The 20570-nt window shown below is 47.9% G+C and overlaps 2 protein-coding genes across 2 annotated transcripts; one reads left to right on the top strand and one right to left on the bottom strand.

The window, feature by feature from the left end:
* Window positions 1–465: 465 nt before the first annotated feature.
* LOC115330135 lies at window positions 466–6470 on the bottom strand. Its single transcript, XM_042293028.1, has 4 exons — window positions 6313–6470; window positions 5412–5551; window positions 2855–2920; window positions 466–673 (listed from the first exon to the last, which is right to left on the bottom strand). Exons 1-4 carry the CDS (start codon window positions 6357–6359, stop codon window positions 603–605), a joined length of 324 nt encoding a protein of 107 aa, XP_042148962.1. The 5' UTR covers window positions 6360–6470; the 3' UTR covers window positions 466–602.
* A 4019-nt stretch (window positions 6471–10489) lies between these two features.
* LOC8030566 (neprilysin-3-like) lies at window positions 10490–12119 on the top strand. The gene has a single exon (XM_002401903.4). It carries the CDS (start codon window positions 10590–10592, stop codon window positions 12117–12119), a length of 1530 nt encoding a protein of 509 aa, XP_002401947.4. The 5' UTR covers window positions 10490–10589.
* The last annotated feature ends 8451 nt before the right edge of the window (window positions 12120–20570 follow it).

The following is a 20570-nucleotide window of genomic DNA, read 5'->3' as shown; positions in this document are numbered from 1 at the left end:
TTTTCTCCGCGACCATCGGAATTTCATTGCCATCAGTCTGAACCTCGGCGAACCTCGCGACAAGATCGACTGCGTTCGTCGGGGCCGAAATATGGGCACTCTGTCGGTCTGGAGCTACATCATTAATTAACTGACTTCTTTTTATCTTCGGAACAGTCTGAGCTGGAGGCGTCGATGAACTATGATGGTTACTGGGAGCCGTAGTTGTCGTGTTGGTGGATGGCGAGTTAAAAATGATCCAGACGCTTTTCCTGGCGGCGCCAACTGAACTTCCTCTCGTTTCTTCGTAGTTCCTACTCGGATAAGATTGGGGGCTTATTGCTTCGTCACTGTTTGCGCGCCCGAGAAAACTATCGTCGCCAAGTTTCGTTGTACGCAAAGCAGGCACCGATTGTGGAGCCCTGACATGGTCTTGACGCGCTGCCCTTGCTTGCTCAAATAGTTTAAATAATTTAAGTCGTTTCTCTCTTGTGCTTGTGTTTATTTTTCTGGAGATTACTCGCGATAAGATCGGTGCACGGTAGTTCATCGCTGCATCGTCGCGACGGCTCATGATTGTCGCCGTTGACATGGTTCGTTCGCGGTACTTGCGGGAATTTTCGTTAGAGGTTGTATGATTTCCGTTTTGAGCGGCTGGAAAATATGTCTCGATCGTAGAGCTGCTGGGCGATGGCTGTAGAGGAAATGAAAATGAAGAAAAGAGGACAGGATGTTGGGGTATACACAGCGCCGAAACCTCTCCCTCTCTGCGGCTCTAACTCTCCTGATCTGCGTCCCGATTACTTCCCAACTCGCTGGCCAACCTGTGCCTTGACGTCCGTCGCGGTCAATATTCGTTTTCTCGAAAGAAGTACCCTTTTCACGAGGGTTGTGTTCTTTCTTAAAGGTTCTTCAAGAAAGAACACTTAGATTAGCATTGAATTAAAACGAAAGAAACACAAAGAGGACGAAAAAGAGATTAGATTTTAAAAAAAAATCAAAGACGATTACAATACCCTGTAATGCCGAATTAGAGCGCAGCTCTTGAAAAGGAGGAGGGGAGGGTACGGAGAGGAGGGTATGCATCTCCTCCTCCCTCCCCTCCTTCTCCTTCATCCCCCTCCTCCTCTCGTTCTCCACCCCTCTTCCTCCTAATTCTCCTTCCCTCCTTCCTCGTGACGTCTCTCGTGAAGCTTGTGACCTTCACGAGTGAAGGTCACAAGCTTCACGAGACCTTCACGAGTGAAGGTCACGTGAAGGTCGTGACCCTCACGTGACCTTCACTGTAAAGGTCGTGACCTTCGTCGTGACCTTCACGAGTGACCCTCACGACGTCACTCATGACCCTCGTGACGTCACACGTGACATCACGTGTGACGTCATTGTGGAAAACGTCCCATAACGCAACGCGCGGTTACGCCAACGCCAACGGCGACGGCGACGCCGCTCAAGCCGGAAATGGGCGCTTAAGAGCTGTGCTCTAAAGAAGAGAGTGAATTTTTATACACACGAAAGCTATTTACATAGTGTTGCTACATATCCACATAATCACTACACAAATATGTGCACTTACAAGCTTCTGGGTGTCCTCCTAAATAAAGGTTTCCAGCTGTGTTCACTCAGTCATTCCGTCACGTGCCGGACAAAGTCACGAGTGAGTCACCACAGTCGCCAATGTGTACAGAGGAAACTGCGTGAAGTTTCGGGGAGGACGAACATACGTCCTTGATAATGGGAGTCGTGCAGGAAAGAACCAAGTTTTTGTAGATCGTTTTCGCCGTCCCGCAACGGCTCTCCGCAACCCGCTACGATATCTGAAACTCTACAGTCAAGGCCATCGGCGCGCAGGCGCGTTAGCAGCTTCTTTGTTGTGGAGGGCTTAGCGGAGGGGGAAACACGGTTTACGAAAACTCCCTACTGTCTGTGGCGACTGACGGTTTTGCTCAAGTGTCAACTGATAACATCACTAGGAACACAGGCGGTAATCATTGACATGCACTTTCAACAGTTTGTACCACGTTAGATGAAGTGTCTAAATCTCTTTGTTACGTGGGAAAATAACTACCGTATGTATCTAACACTTTGTATATTTAAATTAAAATGCAAACGTAGTAATTAAAAAGTACAGTACAATGCACAAAAAATATTTGGACCCGTACCGATAATGGCTAGTGTCGAGTCCAATCACATAAGTTTTACAATGCGGCAGACATATAAAAAATTGCAACACAAATGCTAGTATTTGTTTAGGATAATTATAAATATTTCTTTAATGTTATTAAAACGTTATGTGCCTCATATCCGTTGGTATTGCATTCTAAGCTAATGTACCACCGAATTCAATGAGTCGTTGACCGTAAGTATTTTTACATAATGGCATGTTAAAATTATGACTAGCTCCATGCCCTCGTACGCATTGCAGGAGATTTTAACATACTTAATGGAAGGGACCTATTAATTTACTTATATTTAATTGCATGTGCAGTCTGGGCTATTCTTGATTTGCATACTGAGCTTACAAGTAACACTCGAATTGATTGATATAAAGGTCTGATTGGGTGGGTTAGTCTTGTAAATGGGATAGTTCTTTGCGCCCGTTTCTGCAATCTATTAATTGGATCTAGGTACATAGTATATGTACTTTCCCGGGGGACTTTGCAGCAGGTCAGATTACTATGCACATATGCGAAACTTGCGGCTATGCACAAAATTAAAACACTTCCTTACTTTCTTTTTTTTTTTTTTTTCACCCGGTTTATCGGAGGTAGAGCGAAACAGCCTACCTTCCGCCGATGCGCGGAAGGTAGGCTGTTTCGCGCGGAAGGTAGGCTCTTTTAAATCCCTTTCAATCTAGACTCTTGGAAAACAAACATACCTACCTTCCGTAGATGCGCCAAGCTCGCACTGGCGCCTGAAACCGCTGCTGCATTGACGTCGGCCGCTGTAAATATGTGTAAAGTAACACAAAATTATGAAATTCTAGGTACAGTTTTATGTAATTATCGTGAAACATAGAATACCCTTTTAGTAAAGGGAGAATACCCTTTACTAAAAGAATATTCTCAGAATGGAGGGCAGGTTAATACAGTTTAAACCAGGGTGTCGAACCGGAACCGAACCGAACCGAAAACCGGAACCGAACCGGTATTTTTTCCGGAACTGAACCCGAACCCGAACCGTTATATTGTTATCGCGATGAACCCGAACCGGAACTGAACCGGAAAAAAAATAACGGTTACCGGCTCATGTCAAAACGGTTCGGCCACGCGCTCTTGACAATGAATGTGCTATCAATGCCATTTGTTTTTTAAGTGCCGTCAACTGACACACACCTCGCTTACATATTTTTCTTCTCCACTCAGTCTTAGGAATATAAACGCTGCATCCATGAATCTTGACAAACGCTGCATCCATGAATCTTGACATAGGAACCAGTATTGCGCTGGTCGCGGCTTGCACGGAAAAAAGGGATTGGAAGGTTGTGCAAAAAAAAACCGCGTCACGGGATTTTATTTTTCTACAATCTCGTAAATCCTAAAGGCTGCTGTGTGCTCACTTCATAACACGTTTCTAGAACGCGCAAGTTCTTGAAGCTTGCTTCCATCGGAATGAGAAAAGAAAAGGCTGTGGAGTTTGATAATAATGCATCCGGTTTCGTATAGGCACTTAGAAGATAACACATTTGTGAGACAGCGAACTCTTCTATTTTAATATTTATCCTATTACGTCCTTCTGGCGTTGCGTTCGGTGAAGTGTTTTTCATATTCCGTATCTTGTTTGATGAAAACTTCTTTAAGGGTCTAATTTGAGTTACCGAAGGCTAGTTCAAATAAAGAAAGCTGTATTTTCTCCCCACTGTTCCTTCAATTGCTTACACGCCGAGGTGGCGGGATAGTTAGCGAGTTCTACTTGTTAGTGGGTTTGTAAGGAAGTCGCGGATTTTACAGCTACTGCGTCGGACCCAATTAGATGAAGTCCGAATCCGTAAACGTCGGTGAGGTAACCTTTGAGTGCACATAAAGACACTATTCCTGGTAGAAATCCCTGAGCCTTACAGTACGATGTATCCCGTTTCGTATGTGCTGATTTCGGATGTTTTATTTGTAATTTATTTTGATGTTGCAATTTGTCATTTATAATTTCCGAACCGGTTCGCGAACCGGTTCGCGGATCGAATTAACCGAACCGGAACTGAACCGGAACAAAATAAATTTACCTGAACCTGAACCGTAACCGAACCCGTATTTTTTTCGGTTCGACACACTGGTTTAAACACTGGTTCAAGAGATTGTACATATCTTAAAGCTGATAAGGGCACAAGATTTATTATTAAGGTGATGCATGCAATATCCTTATTGCGTGAAACCGGAAATTAAACTTGAGTGCGTCCAGATTCCAACACGCCTTGTTCAAGTTTCTTCTGAAGCTCTTTGCTTGAGCTCTTACACGCCTTTCTAATTTGTTATGATAAAACTGAGTCTTCCGGCTTGAGCGGCGTCGCCGTCACCGTCGGCGTCGGCGTAACCGCGCGGTCATCAGTGACGTCACGATGACGTCATTGATGACGTCATCAGTGACGTCATCGTGACGACTTCATCGTCATCATCACTACGACGTCACTGATGACGTCATCAGTTACGTCACTACTGACGATGTCATCCTCATTGTCATCGTCATCATTACGATGACGTCACTGATTACGTCATCAGTGACGTCACCAGTTGTGACATCACCACGATGACGTCACTGGTGACGTTATCGTCATTGTCACCTGTGGCGTCATCACTCACGACGGCGATGACGCCATCACGATGACGTCACGTGACCCCCGTGAAGTCGCGTGACCGCCGTGAGGTCACGTGACCCTTCCCTCCTCATCCTCAGTACCCTTCCCTCCTCCTCCTCAAGAGCTGCGCTCTAATCGGTGTTACAGGGGATTGTAAGCGACTTTCATTTTTTTACGGTGCACCTTTCAAGTTACCGTGTATAATTCGTGTATCAGTTTGTTTGGACTTGTGTTAAGCGTTTGATCTTGCACTGTAAGCCGGAAGTGCCTTCCAATTTTTGAAGAGAATCAAAGAAGGCTGCATCGCGTTCGTAGTTTCCAGGCTAGGCTGTTCCTATTCGAATCTCCATCGGGCGTCCCGCATGGACGCTTGATGAAAGCCTGCAAATATTTTAAGAGCGTTGATCTCAAAGTAGTCGTAAATTATTTGTCTTTGTTTCTTAAACACGTTTCGAGTTGCCTTAATTCGCTGTTGACATTACTAATATTGGGCGACATATTCTAACCGGAGGTAAAACAAGAAAACATACAAAAGACCTTGTCTTTTCGTGGGGAAAGGGAAAAACAACAACAAAAAAAAGCATGAGCGAGCGAAAGTTTCGGTATTTTCAAAAACGAGCGCTTCCACGTGTGGACGGTTGCTCACGTGATCGTCGTTGTGCCGAACTCAGGAAGAAAGTGGCCAGGATGATGGTTCCCAAGGCGATACCGGCGACGAGGCAGAGGCACCCCACAAGCTTGCCGAGCGTTCCACTGGCCGAGGATTGCGGAGGACTAGAGGCTGTCCTGCCGGTCACAGTAGGCGCAGAAACAAGAGAGAAAAAAAGTTATTGCTTTAATTATTATTACGTAAACACATATAAAAATAATATTAAAAAAATCGAACCGTGCAATTTGACAAAAACAAGAACACAAGTGCTTACGTGCTATCAACAAATGTTACGTAAAAACATCTCAGTTTAGCATATCTTTGCGTTTCGAAATAAAATATGCGCAATTTCGATCCGGGAGCCTATTATTTATTTACTTTTCCTACCGGATGGTCTGAGCAAAAAAAAAGAACTGCGTTTTTCTCCCAACAAATACAAACTAAGGATCGCCGACCCTTCAGCTTCGATCAAAAGGTGACGGTAGCGGTTGGGGCGATGGGCCAGAGTTTCAGAACTTCCCATTATCTAACTTTAAAAAGTTGGAACCAATTTTCAAAAATTAATTATCAGTTATAAAATGGCGACCAGCAAGGACCCCGTGGGAATACATGGATAAAAAAAATAAAGTTTGCTACCGCGAGAAGGGGGATTTGCTCAGTTAACGTATTGGAAAATCTCTTATCGCTATATATGGGCCGAGACTGCACGTCCGGAGACGCGTAATTTATTTTAGCAAAGTTCAAAACACTGTTGTTGTATTCTTTCCCCTAACTCGCTTGGTTTTTTGTTTATCAATGACAATGTGCATTTTTATCGATCAATTCATGTTTTTTGTGCCCCCAACAGGTTACAGGCCTTGGGAGGGGTGCTCGAGGGTTGTGAGAAGAACTCGCTTACCTCCTTGGCGGTTTGTCGGTGGTGGGAGCGATGCTTGAGCCGACCATCTCGTTGCCGTTTAAAATCGTTTGTTTCCTTTTTGCCTCTTTTGGAAATGAAATGTAACCTTCGATCGCGGCGCACTGAAAATCGAAATCAAAACAGCTCAGCCGACGTGTACAAACGAGCACACTGATATCTGCTTCGCGAGGGGTATGTGCAGCGCTCGAGATAGACTGTTACCAAGCTCGAGGACGAACGAGGGCGCAGCGGCTGTCTTCGAGTCAACGATTGTATACAGAATTCAGCAAGCAGGTATCTATCTGGCAAGCGAACTGAGGGAACCGGCTGGCAAAAAAGAACGGCGTGTATCGAACAGTGGGACCTCCCGACCACGCGGCACGAGGCTTCCTCTACTTTCTTTTTTTCGGCGACACAGTTAGGGCGGGCTAAAGTGTCTCGAATAACACTTTATGGTGTGGCAACTTTACTAAACCCTCAGTTGGAAAACTAACCCTTAAAACCTGGGCCACTGGCGTCCACGGAGACCGAGCTAAATACGATAACAGCGCCACCCTTTAGCCGCGAGTTAAAACATGAAAGCTTTTTTTACGTAGCTACCACGAGATGGCCCTGCGAGATGACGCCACCTAAAGCCCCTTGATAAAGGTGTTTTCACAAGTACCGCCAACCATTGTTATGGAAATACGCAAGACACGTGCCACGAGCGGGTGCTCCGCCGCCATTCGCTTCCAAGGGCCGCTCATTTCAGTGCTGCGCCGCCATTTGCTTCCAAGGGCCGCTCGAGACCTGGGCCACGTGCGCTCGCGCATTTGGCGCTACTTGCAAAGACAAACGAAAACATATCGAGGGGCTTTAACGCCACCGGCCCTCGCCCGACTCAACGTGCAGGCAGCCATGCAGTTCCCAGAGCGGACGCTGCGGGAGAAATGGCGGCGTTGCGATCGCCATTAGCTCGGTTCCCGAGTACTGATCGGAGTCACTTTTTTAAAGCAGGCTCTATGGCAGTTTCCCAACTGAGGGGTTCTAGTAACGTCGAGGTGTCGGCTGGAGGATGGAGTGTGTTCATTATCTGGTTCGGCATAGTAGGCTGCAATTGACGGTGCGGGTGCTCTTTGCTTCTCCGCATTGTGCCAAAAACGCCACCTGTTCATGATCCGCACGGCGGCGCTGTTGCTCTCAGTCAAGTCACACCTGATACACAGCACCATGCAACGCCTCCTGTAGAGGAGGCGTTGCATGGTTATTACCACTAATTACCCGGTCGTGGTTATTACTTATAAAGCCGTCACGTACGTACCCGAGGAAGGAGGTGCGACGTGGTTAATTCTCATAGCCGTCGTGGTTGGCGTCGTGGATTCCACCGACAACTGCCACCAGCAGTCCGTGAAGTAAATGGGTAAGCGCGATGGAAGTTTTTAAAAACCATCCAGCATTACGCGTAGCAATTGGATACTGCCAAAGTGGCGATTTCGCATGACGCGAGAAAATGTTTGGAAACAGCTGTTGTGAGCAGACGGCAGGAAGCTTGTGCCTTATTCGCGCCATTCTTGCGTCACGTGCTCGTGTCTCGTGCGGCACGGCCGACGGGAAATTCCGACTTCCCTCTCCTCGCGCCAAAAAAAGAAAAAAAAGTTGTTGTTGTTGTTTTGTTGCTTTTTTTTATATATATATAGCTATGACAACAGTTCACGAGCTCGAAATCTTTGCAACGTGTCGCCCATAAAGCTGTTGCTGTAAAAGAAAAAGCTTCTATGCAAATGTTCAAAGGAGTTTATTGTAAAACGACTTTTGTTTGGGCTAGCTGGTTCTTACTAGACATGATTAAAATTGCGCAAACTTGACAAGGACAACAAAGAAGGCACACGTACAACAGGACTGGCGCTTACTTCCAACTAAGTTTATTTCATCATCAACCAAGCAATGGTATATATTGCTTGGTTGATGATGGTGGCGATGGTATATATTGCTTGGTTGATGATGAAATAAACTTAGTTGGAAGTAAGCGCCAGTCCTGTTGTGTGTGTGCCTCCTTTGTTGTCCTTGTCAAGTTTGCGCTATTTTAATCATGTCTAGGAGTTTATTGGCTTAACTTCCATACAGCCGAGAGGCAGCCGAACGGTAGAAGCCCGTACAACCAAGTGCTGGTTGCCTCCTTGGCTGCATTCTAAACGTCTTTAAAAACTCTACTGTACTTCGGCCACGAGCTTCGTGTACCAGTGAAGGTGAAGAACCCAAGGTAAACGCTCCCCGTTATTCCCTTACCTAACCGTGAATAGAGGGCACCGCGAGGTGTTCGCGAGCTGACGGCACGGCGCCTCTGCAACCCGCAATCCACACCATCAACATCGTATTGATCTCAAGCAACGTTGTGCAGTACGATATCACTACGTAGTGGTGCGTGTAAAGGCATCCATGGCTAGCGGTCGGTACATTATTGTCTAAAATTCTCATTTGCCTATATTATTTCGTTTCGCTTTAATTCCGACCACAACCAATGCTACGAGCCGATGGACTCAATCAAGGAGCACCAAAAGTGCGTCGTCACTGTCCTTGCTGTCTTTGTAGGTTTTCTATCACCGGCCCCAGCAATCACGCACGGGCAAAAAAGGGGAGGATCGCGGTGCATTCGCTGTGCGTAGGGTGCCTCAATGTTTTTCTGTTTAGGGTGATGCCAGCCTTTGTAGTACCAGATGCCGACAGCACGCGCTTAACGGTAAAATACAAAGAAATCTACGAAAACAAAATGTCGCCATAGCACAGTCAGCGCCACAAACGCGTGCCGGGACACGCTCTCTCACGCGCTTCTGAATAAAAAAATAAAAATAAAAGTGTGGGACAAAATGGCCACATGTCTCCACCCTAAGCAAAGCGCACATGAAGGCACCCTAGCTGTGCGAGTGCCGTGAAGATTGATGCGCTGTTGGCGCGCGCGATTGAATTCGTTCAATCGTGTAGCGTGAGCTGCCGCCGGACATTAGGGGTATCATTTCCCGCTGTTGAAACTTCTACGCAAGAAATCACCATATGATAGCTGGTAGCTTGTTGTGAGTGTATCTTGCGCAGAACGCGCTCGCATATTAAGATTTCTTTACTTGGGACAACTTTTTCTCGGCAATGAGGTCAAAGCTATGGGTATGCATATACCCGCGTGCGCTCGCGCACATTGAGCACCCGTCACACCCGTGTGCTCGAGGGGTCTTCACGTCTTTGGAAATGCCAGAAAAAGTTGTCCTCGAGAATCGTGAGAAGCGCTAATGTAAAATAATTGAGATACGAAAAATTAACAAAAAATACCGCTGGTGTATTTAGGAAATGTTTAATGTCGGATCGGTCATAAGCGTTGTTATATAACTGTGCGTTTAATTTTAAATGTTTATTTCTACGACGACCGTGCACGAAGTCACTGTCGCACCGCGTGGTATAGCTCTAGGAAAGCTTCGAGGCAAAGACGAAGTGAGCAGCGAAAGATCGGGCCACAATTCGATCGTTCGAACGAACTCCAACCTATGACGTGAGTCTTCTTCTGCCTCGGTATATTGATATCTTGCTGTGGCACGGTTCCTTTGATTTCCCGGCGGGCTTCAAAGACTCGTGAGACTACCGTTTTTTTTTTTTTTTCTTTTAATCTATAAGTCGTACTTACAGCTTATATTTGTACCCCGACAGCTGTCATAACACTTAATTGTGAGTTCAATCGTGATTGGACTGTGGACTTCGGCTTTCTTTAACTGATAATTATAAACATTCGGATGAAGGACACATCGTTTAACGACAACCGTCTGCTTTCTTTTATAGATTTTCAACAACTTCGTTCAAAGATGATCTTCGTGGAAGGCTCAAAAATTAGAAGGATGAAATCGAGTCTGACGACGATCTTCGTCGCGGCAGCAACCGTTGTATTCTTCGTGACGGCCGCTACCTCGCATTTTGAGAGCGGCGTCTCTGCGGTACTAAACAGCAGCCACCAGTTCGGCAACGTAGCCGAGACCGCACACGTCCACTGGCTGTTCAGGCAATCGATGGATCTCACGAAGCATCCATGCCAAAACTTCTACGGCTACGTCTGCGGAAGATACCACCTCACCCAAGTCGAGCCTCTCTTTGAGCTCGTGGCCCAAAACGTGTCTTCGAGGATCCGAGACGAATTCTTCAAGCTCAAGCCGACTTCGAAAAACTACAGTGCCAACGGAAAAGCGGTGGCTTTTTTTTCCAGCTGCTTGTCCCGCGTTGAAGAAGCGCAGAAAGACAAGAATAGAAATGCTCTTGCGAGCTTTATGGAGAACAATAGGCTCACGTTCGACACAAAAAACGCACGCAACAAAGGTCTTTTGTATGAATTGTTCTATTTTCTGTTTGACTACAATCTGACAATCCTATTTGAACTCTCCGTCGACGCTTGGCCGCAGCGTGAAGGGTCGGTTCGATTCATTCACATAGTTGCCAGCAACGATTTTGAGAATTGGTCAAAGATCAGAGCTATTAGTATCCAAGAAAGGAAATACGACGAGCTTGTGAAACGAGTCGTGGCGGCCACGGGAGTTCCTGATGACTCTATTGAACATCTATGTCTGAAGATTGTGAGAGTTGAAGAAATGATAATGAAAATCTGGAAAAATCGAATGGCGTACAGCGACAGCAACAGCAGTCCATTGACAGATAAATGGGAGTCTACGTTGAGGCTGCACTCGAGAGCTGCGTTTAAAGACGGTTACTCTTTAGACTTGAAATCCGACGTTCCCGCGTTCCTCGACGCTGTCCTCACGAAACTCCTCCCGACCGAGCATAGCCTCTACCTGACCTGGCTGATCACGCGTCACTTGGCCAGCGTGTCAGGCCTCGTCACCGCTGATTCTGTGAAACAGAACAAGAAGTTTTGTTTCCGAAAAACATACGCACTCTTCAAAAACGCCGTCATTGCGCCATATCTCCTCCAGGCGGTTGACCAAACCACAATATCCGAGGTTCGTCGTATGATCGAACTCATTGCCCAAGAGGTACAAGTTAGCATAAAATATTCAGATTGGTCGGAACCTGACATGAGAAGCAAGCTTCAAAGGAAAATTGCCGCTGTGAAGTGGAAACTGGGCTTTCCCGCAGGCCTATCTTCCTGGAACGGTATAAACAGATACTACAGCCGCTACCCCGTACCAAGAGGCTCGTTTCTCGACGCGTACCTGGCCACATCACGAGCTTACGCGAAGCAGCAGTTAAAATTACGGCCTTATCGATCCAGTCACTTTGCCAATGCCGAGTTGGAGAGTGACAAACCGAGCGTCTCATACGGCGGACCGAACACCATTTCCATCGCTGCTGCTGCCATGGTGTCGACGTTCTTCGACGTCAGGGAGCAGCCAGCGCTGAATTTCGGCGTCCTCGGCTCCATCGTGACGCGGCAGTTGATGGGAGCTTTCCACCACGAGAACCGCAGGTACGATGAGCAGGGATACCGGTTCACATGGAATGAATCGGAAGAGATCAAGTTCATGGACCGCTGGAACTGCCGGCAGAACCTGCGACCTGGTCTTCCGTATGACGACGCGGAACCCACGGTGTCGATCGGAGCTCACGCTCTCTTCAGGGCCTACAAGAAGGCGGCGGCTGGACGGTTCGATGTGGCGTCGGACGGTCTTAACAGTGATCAGCTGTTCTTCGTGAGCCGTTGTTACGTCTACTGCGGATACAGGCACATAGACACGCCGCACGAGTGCGCTGTCCTGGCTCAGGACTCACCAGAGTTTGCAAGAGCCTTCAACTGTCCCAAGGGGTCTCCAATGAACCCGGAGAATAAGTGTGACCTCTGGTAGAATTGGTTGTACCCTGTCACGCTTCACCCCGCTAATAAATTACGCCTTGCTGGTACTGAACGTGCGTTGTATGAAATTTTATTCCAAACCATGCATTTAGAGCGGGTATTACTAAATAAGATCTAACCAAAATAAGAGTAAAATCGGACATCGGCCGAAAATATGTATCTTGTCACGTGGGCGTAGGAGACGTTGGCGGTGATAGAACCCAAGAAGGGTTTATTACCAGACTGCAAAGCAAGATCAAAGACAGGCGGTGGGCCGGTCCGGTCGATCTGCTCGTTGTTCTTCGAAATTGTGTGAGTCAACGAGTCAGCGCCAGGCGCGAGCCCCGTGCAGAACCAAGTCACCCAGGCGCGCTGTCATACGCGAAAAATCGAAGCATTTGGTAACTGCGGCAATATTGCCACGCGCGTTGGCGAGCAAGCGCGTGCGTGGCCGAGTAGGTTTTTGGCATGGTGAGTGGGAGTCTACGCCTGGAATGTTTGAAAACTTCAGCTGGGTAACGGCGCCGGTCAAGTACTTAGGGGTCCCCTTAGAAAACTATCGTGACAGTAATCCGTACTGGCAGAGGCAGGTTGTTGAGTTACGTGAAAAGGCGGAAAAGTGGAAAGGCAGAGATTTGTCGATGCTCGCGCGTGCCACAGTGTGCAATTTGTTCTTTGTCTGCAAGCTGTGGTACGTAATGCAGGTACTGCATTGTTCGCGTATAAACGTACAAAAAATGCACCAGATTTTTGCTGTATTTATTTGGGGATCGACCTGGGAACGATCAAGCCGGACGAACCTCTTTCGACGCGTACGTGTGGGAGGCCTATCATTGGCATGCACACCTCTTTTTGAGACAGGTTGTAAATCGTTTTATTTTTATTCGTGACGTGAATGATCCATTTTTGCGTACAGTTTGTCAGCTACGCCTAGGTAGAGCCTTGCCAGATATTGTTTTGTCTTCTCAGTGTTTTTTGACTGGAGGGATTCATGGGTATTTTCGCAAGGTTGTTCAAGCGACACGTTTTCTGTGCACACGTTTTTCTATACAGTACTTGGGTGATGTAACACGGAAGCAATTGTATAGAGCCCTTGTTGATGCTGTCTTCCCCGTCCCGCTGTACAGATCCCTATATTCTGTGGGCCCAGGGCAGAACGTCCTTCAGCGCGTTAAGAGAATGTCAGTACCGCCGTCTGTTAAAACGTTCTTTTTAAAATTGCACATGGGAGTCTTGCCGGTTAAAACTTGAATGGAAGACAAGGGTATGTTTGTAGCTTAAGTGTAAATTGTTTTTTGTGTAAAAAACCAGAGACAGTTGAGTACGTATTCCTAGAATGTTGGGACGGGGTTTTCTTTTGAGATGTGCTGCAACGAACACTGAAAAAAGATCTACCTCTGGATCCCCATGGTATTAGGTACTTAGCCATAGATACTGAAAACGGTGTGCCGTATGATCTCGTCATGCTTCTGGGTCTACATAGCATATGGAAATCTCGCATGGCTGTCCGTCATGCCGATATGGATGTCCGTCCGGTTCATGAGTACTTTGGAGAATCTGTTCGACGGGTGGTAGAAGTGTGGAAGGCTCAGCCTGAGGTTCCTGATTGGGTATCTGTACTATCCAACTGAAGTACTTTTAACCATGTCGCGTTAGTTGCATAATGACTGATGTGAGTGTTTTATCATTATTGTAACATTTTGTTGATGTCTAAACCGGCAATAAAGAAAAAAAAAGCGTGTGTGACCGAGTGGTTACCGCGCATGACTGTCGCGCGGGAGGTGTAGGTTCGATTCCAGTTAGCGGACTGTCCTTTTATTTATTTTTTCAACTTGGCCTTCTAGTAAGTCCGAGAACATTCTCGTCTGATCGAGTTCCGAATGTTCTACTACCGAAAGTCGTACGCCGAACGATCCAGAAACCCACGAGGGTACATAAGGGATTCCGCAAGGCGAGTGGAGTCACTTTCGCCCCAGCGTTCGACTCTGCTGTCACGCTGACTTCGACGCCCGCGACGCTCTGCTTTTTATTTTTGGGCACAAGTCCGCCCCATTAAACGTTTAGTTTCTCCAGTTATTATCGCCTCGTCCCTTGTCATTCGTGACAATATACAGTTGCCACATATATAGCGCCCAACCTCCATTACACAACGAGAAACTTAGCCGATGGCTCGGTCAGGGCGGCAAGACAAGTGACAAGAGCCTGTTAGGTCAGGAGTCATGGATTATTCTATTTACCAGCTCATGAAGGCTGGCAGCACTGACCAGATTCGGTAAAGGGAACATAGGGGTAGTGAGCTCAGCGAGCACTCACCAACGTTGGCACTCACGGCGTGTCACGGGCCCGGCAGCCGCCGTAACTACTGCATGCTGTGTTCTGATTTGTATAGCTGCTTTGTGTTAGCAACATATGTACAAATCATCATCACCACCATATGATCTGTACTTCATTTTCTTCTTTGTCGATAAAAGACAGTCGGATTTGGAACGTTGACTGGGCTGGTCCTGTCCGTCTTCTCTGCCGTGTCCCTGGGGACACCACATTTTGGCGACGAGATGCTGAGCCCATTACGACTGTACTACTAGTAGCCATGGCGTTCTTCTCTGCTGCATCGCCGCCCCCGTTCCTGCCTACGCCGGGACAGCCTGCAATTCCGTGGGAGCAGTGGAAGCGGGTGTTCCTGAATTTCCTGGAAGCTGCCGGCGGCGACGAATTGCAGCCGCATCGTCGGAAAGCAATTCTGCTCAATGCCCTGGGCGTTGAAGGACAGCGGGTGTTCTACAGCATCGCCGAAGCACGGACCGGTCAGTCACCTTCTACTGAGGAGCTTCGCGAGGGCAGCGACAAAACATCCAAGGATGGCGAGTCGGAGGAAACGCCATCAGCTGAAGATGCGTTCCAATCTGCAATGACGGTGCTGAACGCTCATTTTGGCACGATTACGAATGTGCCCGTAGACCGTCACCGGTTCCGACAAAGGCATCAGGCGCCTAATGAGGCGTTCGAGGCCTACGCAGCCAGTCTGCGGGAACTTGCTTCTTCTTGTGACTACGGTGGCGGCGTCGAAAACGTCATTCGAGACCAGCTCCTCGATGGCACTACTTCTCGTCAAATCCGAGAACGCCTGCTCTATACGAAGGTTCTATCCTCACACTCCAGAGAGCGCTCAACATTGGCAGGCATATTAAACAAATTCAACGGGAGATTCACGAGTTTGATGGTGACGCTTCTGTGCAGCGCGTGGCACCGAAGAAAACTGAGAAATCTACTTCGGCAAAATGATGTTGCTACCGCTGCGGGGCACAAGCTCACAAGGCAAACTACGACAAATGCCCGGTGAAGAATGAGCGTTGTCGCCGCTGCAAGAAGATTGGCCATTTCGAAGCAGTGTGCAAGTCCAGCGAGATGTCCAGTGTTCAAACCGTCAAGGATTCGAAGTCGGCGGAAGCTAACATCGTCACCGTTCTGCATATCGGCGACGATTACAGACGTGCACGGGAAATATCTACGGAGGTGCTCATCGGCAACTTGCCCATTCGCTTTCTTGTGGATACAGGGGCCACGGTTTTCCTGTTGAACGAAGAAGACTACCGCAAGAACCTCGCTGGAAGGTATCCTCGTGCAAAACTACACGAAGGAGGAAATCCCAAGCGTCGGATGTTTTCTGGCCGAGGTAACCTACAGAAACAAGGACGCCTGCGTCATGTTCTACGTGACCAAGAGAGGAATTTTGTTGCTGGGACTCGACGCCATTCTTAACCTTCGTGTCATCATTGAAGGAGAAACGCTCAGCTGTTGTAAGGCTGCTACTTCACCGGCGTCTACACTCTCAAGAAAAAAGGGTGTCAAAAGGTGTATTCTTACACCCTTTGTCCCATATAATACACCCCAGAATTTCAATTCGACGTACAGTGCCCTACAGTCAAACAGAGGGCCCGAAATTTTACGAGGGGCTTGATAGCCGTGTGGTACAACATTTTAAATAGCTAAAGTACGTATCAAAGACCACATAAAGCAAACACCGAGTTTTTACAGCAGGGCCAAGAAAAGCCCGGATTATTTTTTTCGTGTTCAGTAAAACGTACATTAGCTATTTTAATAAGTTGTACCACATGGCTATCAAGCCCCTCGTAAAATTTCGGGCCGTCTGTTCGACTGTAGGGCGCTGTATGTCGAATTGAAATTTGGGGGTGTGTTATATGGGACAAAGGGTGTAAGTATACACCTTTTGACACCCTTGTACGTTGCTACCACCGAGTCTAAGGGAGGAGTTTGGACAACTTTTTTCCAAAGAGCTTGGACTTGCTGAAAGGCTTCGCGCGCAAAGTTCAGCGACGTACGTCCGTGCAGCCGGTTACGGCTAAACTTCGAAAGACTTCCACTGTCTCTTCGAAATCAAGTCTCCGAGGAGTTGCGACGACTGGAATCGTCAGGAATAATTGAACCCGTGGACGCATCTCGGTGGGTGTCCCCCATTGTAATAGTACGCAAGAAGGACAGTTCTCTTCGCCTATGCGTCGACCTACGTGAACCCAACAAGACCATCGTCATCGTTGGATTCCCACTTCCTCATACGGAGGAGTTGCTTCACCAGTTGGCGGGCGGCAACTGTTTCTCAAAACTGGACTTGGCCTCCGCCTACCACCAGGTCAAGCTGGCTACAGACAGCCGTGCACGAGTTAACCACCTTCATTACTCACGAGGGTCTTCTTCGTTTTCGGATAGTCTGTTTTCGTCTGGCGTCCGCCCCCGCTGCTTTCCAGAAGATGATGGCGTAGATTTTGAAAAGCTGCGAAGGCGTCTTGTGCTATATTGATGATATCATCATTTGGGGCAAGACAAGTCAAGATCATGCAGCTAACCTACATGAAGTTCTGCGTCGTATCAAAGCATCAGGCCTCAAGCTTAACGACAAGTGCCTTTTCAATGTCAGCGAACTTTCGTTCCTTGGGCATGTTGTGGCTTGTGAGCGATAAAGGCTTGGCACCGTTACGCTCGAAAGTGGACTCAATTGTTCACGCACCTGTTCCAGAGGACGTAAAAGAATTACGGTCCTTCCTTGGCCTGGCAGGCTATTACGCACGGTCCGTGCCTCATTATGCTGACGTCGTTGAACCACTTCGAAAGTTGCTGCCCCAAGCCTCAACCATTTGTATGGGATGTTCTGTCATCTGGGCTAGCGATACGAATGTTCCAGCCTGATCTGCCTGTCGTGGTGACGACTGATCCGTCAAACAAGGGGCTGGGCGCAGTGCTACAGCAGTGGTATGGCAGCGAGCTCCACACCGTAGCTTTTGCTTCACGAACTCTGTCTCCTGCTGAGAGAAGGTACTCTGTGAAGGAGAGAGAGGCGTTGGCTTGTGTTTTTGCGTGTGAGCACTGGCACGTCTACCTGTGGGGACGCCGTTTTGTACTGAAAACGGATTACCAAGCACTGGCGACTTTGCTGGCATCCAAGGGATCGGGACGTCGGCCATTGCGAATATCAAGATGGTCTGCACGATTGCTGTATTACAACTTCGACATTGAGTACCAGCGGGGCGCAGACAATTGCATGGCTGATGCCTTGTCACGGTTACCAGCGGAAGATCTTACAGGTCAAGAGAAAGAGGAGGAGATAGTTTCCATTGTTAGATCATATGTAATATCAAGGGACAGCTGCAAGAAGCAACCGCAGCAGATGCTACTCTGCGGGACGTTGTGCGTTTCGTCCACGAGGGATGGCCCTCAAAGAAGTCGCTGGGCACTAAACTGGTTCCATTTTACCACGTTAAGAAAGAACTGTCGGTGGCTGACAAGCTTGTGCTGCGGGAGGAGAAAGTTGTCATACCTGAAGCTCTGACGCCGTGGTTTCATCAACGGCTGAGGACACCACACTGCATCCGTACACTTGCACACAATTAGCAATGCCTCGGTTCCTTGCCCTCAAGAAGTGCATTATATTGTTTTAGCGAACGCCGTTTCACCGAACCCCGCCCTACTGAAAAAAAAATTATATGAATCTATATACGAACTGATATGAAATATCCAGAAACTTATATGCGGCATATGAAACTGATATGAAATATCCAAAAACTGATATGCGATTAATAAAACTGGTGGGAAATACCCAAAAACTGATATGCAACATATGCCAACTGATATGAATGTGCCCAATAAGCATATCAGAAATAAATTCATATAATTCTTTTCAGTATACGACGTGCCGCGCGGGCAAGCAAACACGTGGCTTGGAACCGCAGTGCAGCGGCTTGATCTATTGGCTTTCAAATAATTACGGCAAGAGCGTTTACTCTTTATTAAGAGATTCAACCCCTGAGCCGTTAGAAATACTGTCAGAGGTATGACATTACTGAAAAACAGTCCGAAATGCTGAGAATAATATTTATTGCTTAGGTGGTCACCGAAAAACTCCGTACTTGCAGGAAACGCAGAGCTGAGTAGTAGTTATTGGGTGTGCTGTTGTATTCATGTTTGTTGTGCCGTGTATGCGCTCAGTGTATATGTTCAGCTGATGTTAGTGGTATGCGTAATGTGTCTACATGGTGGCGTGAGTAAATAAAAATATTTTTGTAGCACATGAATTGGGCGGTACCTAGCGCAACCTAGCCTAGTGTAACTGATATGCGGCGTATGAAACTGATATGAAATAATAAATTCTGATATGAAAAAAGTGTCCAGTAAACGTATCAGAAATAAATTCATATATTTCTTTCAGCAGGGAGTTTACCGAATCCTTTTATAGAGACTCAGTTTAAAGAAAATGTCGATGAGCCTCCTTAAGTTTTAGTGAAATCGGCCGCCGCGAAGCGGCGTCTACGAATGAGCCAGGGTAGAGTGCTTTCATACACACGCGCGCTTTTGCTTGAGTGGTGACATCTCAGCCATATTTCCGCCCACTCGTTTTTTTATGCATTTTGAAGTGCGCGCTATCCGGTGTCACTTTGCTCGAACGCGTAGCTTTGGCTAATGCATAGACGCCATTTCACCGCCCAGGTCACGCACCGAGTGCGCGAGAGCGTCACGCGCTTGCACATTCAGGGCAACCATGGTTGTCTTCACCCTGAGACAGACAGATATGTAGGCACCCTAGGCCAGGGGAGCGCTAGACTGGTGGCATTCGCGGAAGCTAAGCTAGACACGTGGCGCAACATGGAACGGCCCGCTCGAGGGGTGTCCTGCCCACTCTATCAGCTTGCGGCGAACGCGGAAGACTGCTCGCACATTTTTAGAGCGCAGCTCTTAGGGGCCCGTTCCCGGCTTGAGCGCCGTCGCCGTCGGCGTCACCAAGGTCACGTGACCCCGAAGGTCATCTCAAGGTCACGTGACCCCCAGAGGTCACGTGACCCCTCCGCTAGGGTCACGTGGCCCACAAGGTCACGTGACACTCAAAGTCACGTGACCCCCCCCCCCCCGAGGTCACGTGACCCCCCGAAGTCACGTGACCCCCCCCGCCGAAGTCACGTGACTTTCCCGATGACGTCATCGTCACTGATGACGTCACCGGCATCCGCATCGTCATCATCACTGATGACGTCATCAGTGACGTCACTGATGACGTCACCGGCATCCTCATCGTCATCATCACGGATGACGTCATCAGTGACGTCACTGATGACGTCACCGACATCCGCATCGTCGTCATCGCTGATGACGTCATCGGAGTCCGCATCGTCATCATCACTGATGTCATCAGTGACGTCACTGATGACATCATCCGCATCGTCACGTGACCCCCCCAAGGTCACGTGACCCCCAGGTCACTTCACCTCCCTCCAGTACCCTTCCCTCCTCCTTAAGAGCTGCGCTCTAATTGGGTGTTACAGGGAGTTGTAAACGGCTTTCACTTTTTTTTACAAACATCATTGCTCGGACAATAAACAAACTAAAGCATAAAGGCGTATCAACGATGGCGTCATCAAAAAACAAAATATATCATAAAGCACTTTACTTTTATCGCTTATCAAGCGGGTATAAAGCTTGCTACTATGCAAAAAAAAAAAGTATATCAATTGACCGGATTCAACAGGACTGCGCATAGTATCGAGAGAATCCTACAGGACAAAAGCACTGATCGCCGACAATGACACCATGAGTGCCGAAAGACGTCCGAACAAGGATAGTCGGAATGAGTGAAGCGGGGATGTCCCAGCTGATAGAGTGGGCAGGACGCCCCTCGAGCGGGGCATTCCATGTTGCGCCACGTGACTAGCTTAGTTTCCGCGAATTCCATCAGTCTAGCGCTCCCCGGAGAAAGCCGCACGCTCGCGCGTTATAGACAAGTGCGATTAGCACTGTACATACGGCTTCATGTACATAGCCCTCGCAAAACACATCCAAAAGGCGCCGAAACGAACCTTGACCGGTATCCAAGCGTGCGAGGGCACAGAGACGTAGCACTTCGACGTGCCAAGGAAGCTTTGATCAGGCCGCGAGACCGGCGACACTTGCTTTCGCCGAGTTG

The sequence above is a fragment of the Ixodes scapularis genome, unplaced genomic scaffold (assembly GCF_016920785.2).
Source record: "Ixodes scapularis isolate PalLabHiFi unplaced genomic scaffold, ASM1692078v2 PGA_scaffold3__209_contigs__length_174095766, whole genome shotgun sequence".
Lineage (NCBI taxonomy): Eukaryota > Metazoa > Arthropoda > Arachnida > Ixodida > Ixodidae > Ixodes > Ixodes scapularis.
The sequence above is the reverse complement of the archived record's forward strand: the minus strand, read 5'-3'. Positions and strand labels throughout refer to the sequence as shown.

What these genes read in the sequence shown, in the direction of transcription:
- LOC115330135 (XM_042293028.1), bottom strand. Translation starts at nt 6,359, where the DNA reads ATGGTCGGCTCAAGCATCGCTCCCACCACCGACAAACCGCCAAGGAG. An exon ending in ACCGACAAACCGCCAAGGAG is followed by an intron (nt 5,552 to 6,312) that starts GTAAGCGAGTTC and finishes TGTGACCGGCAG; the next exon opens with GACAGCCTCTAGTCCTCCGC. An exon ending in TTCGGCACAACGACGATCAC is followed by an intron (nt 2,921 to 5,411) that starts GTGAGCAACCGT and finishes ACATATTTACAG; the next exon opens with CGGCCGACGTCAATGCAGCA.
- LOC8030566 (XM_002401903.4), top strand. Translation starts at nt 10,590, where the DNA reads ATGGAGAACAATAGGCTCACGTTCGACACAAAAAACGCACGCAACAAA.